This window comes from Crocuta crocuta, unplaced genomic scaffold (assembly GCF_008692635.1).
Source record: "Crocuta crocuta isolate KB4526 unplaced genomic scaffold, BGI_CrCroc_1.0 scaffold660, whole genome shotgun sequence".
In the NCBI taxonomy this organism is placed as follows: domain Eukaryota; kingdom Metazoa; phylum Chordata; class Mammalia; order Carnivora; family Hyaenidae; genus Crocuta; species Crocuta crocuta.
In genome coordinates this window covers 132,442-137,112 of record NW_027531886.1, presented here as the reverse complement: position 1 = coordinate 137,112, position 4,671 = coordinate 132,442, and the positions used below count along the sequence as shown (strand labels likewise).

At 45.2% G+C, this 4,671-nt stretch overlaps 1 protein-coding gene across 2 annotated transcripts in view; it reads left to right on the top strand.

The window, feature by feature from the left end:
- The window catches only part of ACOT9 (acyl-CoA thioesterase 9), a 23,315-nt gene that overhangs the window by 11,369 nt on the left and 7,275 nt on the right, over positions 1 to 4,671 (top strand). For both annotated transcript variants that reach the window (XM_077773136.1, XM_077773135.1), the window contains one exon: positions 4,497 to 4,570. In XM_077773136.1, coding sequence (XP_077629262.1) covers positions 4,497 to 4,570 — 74 coding nt within the window. The remainder of the gene's footprint in view (positions 1 to 4,496; positions 4,571 to 4,671) is intronic.

Below are 4,671 nucleotides of genomic sequence, written 5' to 3'. Positions count from 1 at the left end.
TTTACGTATAACACCCAGTGCTCATCCCAACAAGTACCCTCTTCCATGCCCATCACCCTTGTCAAGATAGTTAAGTGGTTTTTTATTTGGTGCTCTCTGTAAGCAGTTGGATTCTGTAACTTCCATATTGTCATAACTGACAGTAACACTGTTGTTAGAACAAAACACAGTAAGCTTGATGCGGTTGCTGCTATGATTAGTTCATATGCTTTTTTTTTTAAAAAAAAGTATTTGTTTTGAGAGGTGGGGAAGGGGCAGAGAGGAGGAGGAGGAGGAGGAGGAGAGATGGAGGGAGGGAGAGAGAGAATGAGAATAAATATCTCACGCAGGCTCCATGCCCTGCCAGGAGCACAAGTTGGGACTTGATGCAGCCACCCTGGGATCATGACCTGAACCCAAGTCAAGAGTCTGACATTTAACTGACTGAGCCTCCCAGGTGCCCCCCCCCCCGCCCCCCCCGTCCTCAGTTTTTTTTTTTTAATTTTTAAAAATGCTTTATTTCTGAGAGAGAGAGAGAAACAGAGAGAGGTAGCATGAGCAGGGGAGGGTCAGAGAGAGGGGGAGATAGAGAATCTGAAACAGGCTCCAGGCTCTGAGCTGGCTGTGGGCACAGAGCCCGATGCAGGACTCGAACCCCCGAATCATGAGATCATACCTGAGCCAAAGTCAATGCTTAACTGACTGAGCCACCCAGGTGCCCCAGTTTTTTTTAAATCTTCATGGTTGATTCCTGGCCTTCTCAGATTCCTGCCATAGGAATCAAGGTAATTTGAATCTGGGCCAAATAGGTTGAAAAGAGATACAGGAGTTACTGTGAGGAGAGAGCTAATGAGAATCAATGTCAGATAAGTACAAACTTCTGTTTTAAGTTTGTATTTCTCTTTGGCCATTTTGGCTAATAACTCAAGGCTTGAGTGATCCTTTCTATTCCAGACAGGATACTTAGTGGTAGGTGCTTTGCTTTTGCTTTAGCTACACGTAGGTTCAAATCCTAACTCTGCTGCTTAGTAGTCATGTGAATGTGGATAAATTTCTTACCTTCTCTGAGCTTGCATTTTTTCACGTGTAACATGGAAACAGTAATAGTACCATGTTTTACTGTGTGGTAAGGATGAAATGAAAAACAGCCTACCCATAGGAATTATTTGGCACATTGCCTGTCACACAGGCACATACCACTAATCAGATGTTGGCAGTAATGTTAATTTATTATCCTTAGCATGGAGATGGTCCCAGGCCTTTTCTGGGCTTGACCTTCAGACCCGTCTTTCTGCGCTCCCGTTTTATCTCTTCTTCTACATGTGCTCTTGCTACCTTAAATCCGGTATGTGACAAACTGAGTACGTCATCTTCTTTCCCAATCCTGATCCTCCTCCATTTTCCCCTTGGCCGCCCTGGGTCCAGACCTTTGTGCTAGTTTTAATTTTGCCCTTTCCTAGACAGCCTTTTGCCAAGTCTTACAGATTCATCACCCATAGCAACCCACCAGAGTACTTTCTTCTCCTTCCTCTTGGCCCCTGTGTTTCATTCAAGGCCTCACTGCCTCCTTTGTGAGTACCTTAACTGTCTTTTAATAGTCTGCCTGCCTCTAGTCTATGCTCTCTCTGTTAATTGTACAGATTTTTATGAGTTAGATCTTCCAAAGGCAGTCTTGAATCACATTGCTTTCCTTCTCAAAACCCTTCAGTGACCCTTATCTGTGGATTAAAGTCTAAACTCTTTTGACTAGTTAGGATCCAAGGTGCTCTATAAACTAGCTCCCACCTGTCTTTTCAACTGTATTCCTTCTGACTTATCATTCCTATACCTTCCTAGAGCTGCCTGCTGGACATTTTGAGCATTCAAGGAGTAGGGGGTTATTCACTTTTGTATTCTTTTTTAATGTTTGTTTATTTTTGAGAGGGGGGGAAGGCAGAGAGAGAGGGAGACCCAGAATGTGAAGCAGGCTCCAGGCTCTGAGCTCTCAGCACAGAGCCTGCCCTTCGTGGGGCCCGAAAGCACAAACCGTGAGATCTTGACCTGCACTGAAGTTGGATACTTAACGGACTGAGCCACCCAGGTGCCCCTCATTTCTGCCTTCCTAATGCTTGGCACTAGTAGGTGTTCATTATAATAAACCATAATTTAAACAATGAGTGAGTTGGATGAATATTATTGCTTACTCTTTTTCCTTTGCCTGAAATCCTCATGCTCTGGCTCCACGTACGTATTCCACCTGTGCTTCCAGGACATCTCATGCTTGATCCTTCCCTGGTCCTTCCATTTCATAGCCCCTGTTCCTTCCCAGGACTCCTTCTGACTCTGTCTCCTGGCACCTGCTATTCTCCTCCGCAGAGCTGCATAGGAACACATCTTTTCGTTTCTGCTACACTGTATGCTCCTTAACTTAAACAGCGTCTGGATGTGAGTCACCTAGCCCACTTCCTCGTGTCCATTCATTTAACATTCACTTAGCAGTTGTTTATCGAATGCCTGTTCAGTGCTCGGCGGATAGCAGTGAGCTAAACAACGATTTATTCTCCTACAGTTTACATTCCAGTAGTGCTCGATAATTTTCTGCCTCAACTCATACATCATCACTCATTGATTATCTGCTATCTGCCAGTGCTAGTGCTAAGTGCTAGGCATACAAATGTGAGTAAAAACCATCTTTGTCCTCAAGGAGAGCGTGCTGCAATAGGCCGCGGTTAAATAAATGATTATGATATACAGACGGTCCCCGACCTAGAATGGTTTGACTTCCGAATTTTTGGCTTTATGATGGCGTGAAAGAATGTTCAGTAGAAAGTGTACGTTGAAGTTTGAATTTTGATCTTTTCCTGGGCTGGCGGTATGTGGTGCTAGGCAGCCGCAGTGAGCTGCGGTTCCTGTCAGCCACGTGATCAGGAGGGTAAAAGACGCACTTGCACCCCTCCTGTCCCCATACGGCCATTCTGTATTATACTTCAAACAGTATTCAGTGAGTTACCTGAGATGTTCAACATGTTGTTATAAACTAGGCTTTGTGTTAGATGATTTTGCCCAACTGCAGGCTAATATACATGTTCTGGGCATGTTTGAGGTAGGCTAGGCTAAGCTGTGATGTTCTATAGATTATGTGTATTAAATACATTTTTGACTTATGTTTTCAATTTATGATGGGTTTGTTGGGATGTGACGTCGCTGTTAAGTCGAGGAGGATCTGCAGTATATTAAGTATTAGGCAGCATTTCTCAACAGAGACACTACTGGCATTGGATGTAGGAAAAATTCTTAATTATGCAGGACAGTCCCCTGCACTGTGAGGTGTTTACCTCCTTGGTTACCCCTGCCCGGCTGGTGATGTCCCTCAAGCCATGTGACAACCCAAACCACTTCTTCACATTTCCAGGTGTTCTCTATGGGAGTAGTATCCATCTCTGTTAAATTGAGAACCACTTTCAGGGGAGGACTTCATTTCCATCCTGGTGGCAAACCAACGAGGGAATGATGACCTCTGCCTGGAGCCTCCCTGGAGGCAGAGGTGGTGAGAAGTGTCTTGAGGAAAGTGGCTGTGAGGAAGGCCCCAGGCTCAGGCATGGATGGGAGGAGTTCATCAGCGCGATACATTCTAGACCTCCAAGTTGTCAGGTGTGCTTAGGGAAAAGGTGCAGGTGTGAGGGGGATGTTTGGTGAACAAGCAGAGAGGAATCTGGGCTCTCTTGTGCAGAGCTTTATATATAGTGCCAGCAGGCGTAGAGCAGATGCGGGAAGATGGTTGAGGGGGAAGGCGATATGGGCCTGAACAGGCAGCAGCAAGGAGGACTAGTGAGGAGGTTTGTCCAAGAGTGAGCCTAGTATGCCCTCAGCTTATGATAGGACTTTATGGCATAACTTGCCTGGGAGTACAGATTCCTAGAGGATCAAGAAATACCTTCAAACCTCAAAGGCTTGTACATTTGTAAGTATTTCACTCGTTCTGTGGAATGATCACTGATTCTTAACCCTTCTTGGGAGTCCCTGCGCTCAGCCAAGGAAGCACACACTTGTGCTGGTAGCTGGCACACTGAGGTTCCCTGAAAATACTAATGTCTGTGACAGCGGTGGGCAGTTCACCTGGCTGTGTGTGCCACTGTGAGGACAGGTAGGCCCGACGAAAGCCAGAACTCTGCATGATGCTGCAGAGTTAAATGATGGCGATGCAGAGGGTTTCTTTGTGACGCTGGCCCTTGAGTCTCAGTCACATGCACCTCCAAAGCCTGGAGGTCATGTCCATCCCAGCCCTTCTCAGATGGTGTACTGTTTGAGTTTTGGGGTATCTTTCTCCTCCTCTAGACCACAGTCTCTTTGGTCATGCTCCTTTCCCACCCAGAGCTGAGCTCTGTGTCTGACAGCTCAGCAGATGATGGTTAATGATGCACTTCCCTTTTTTCTAATTGCAGCCTTTTCCAAAGCACCCGTGACATCTGTTAGATTGTCGTAGGTCCTCTCACTAAATGCATTTGTTATCTCTATATTTTGTTTCCACTGTTCTTTAGTTACATGGTGATGAATTCTGTCCTGTTTTGGATGCAACATTTGTAATGGTGGCTCGTGATTCTGAAAATAAAGGGTAATTGCTGTTTTTATTCTAATTTTTTATTTTGGAAAACTTCAAAGATATATAAAACTGGAGAAAAGACTAATGAATTTCCATATTCTCATCACCTAGAC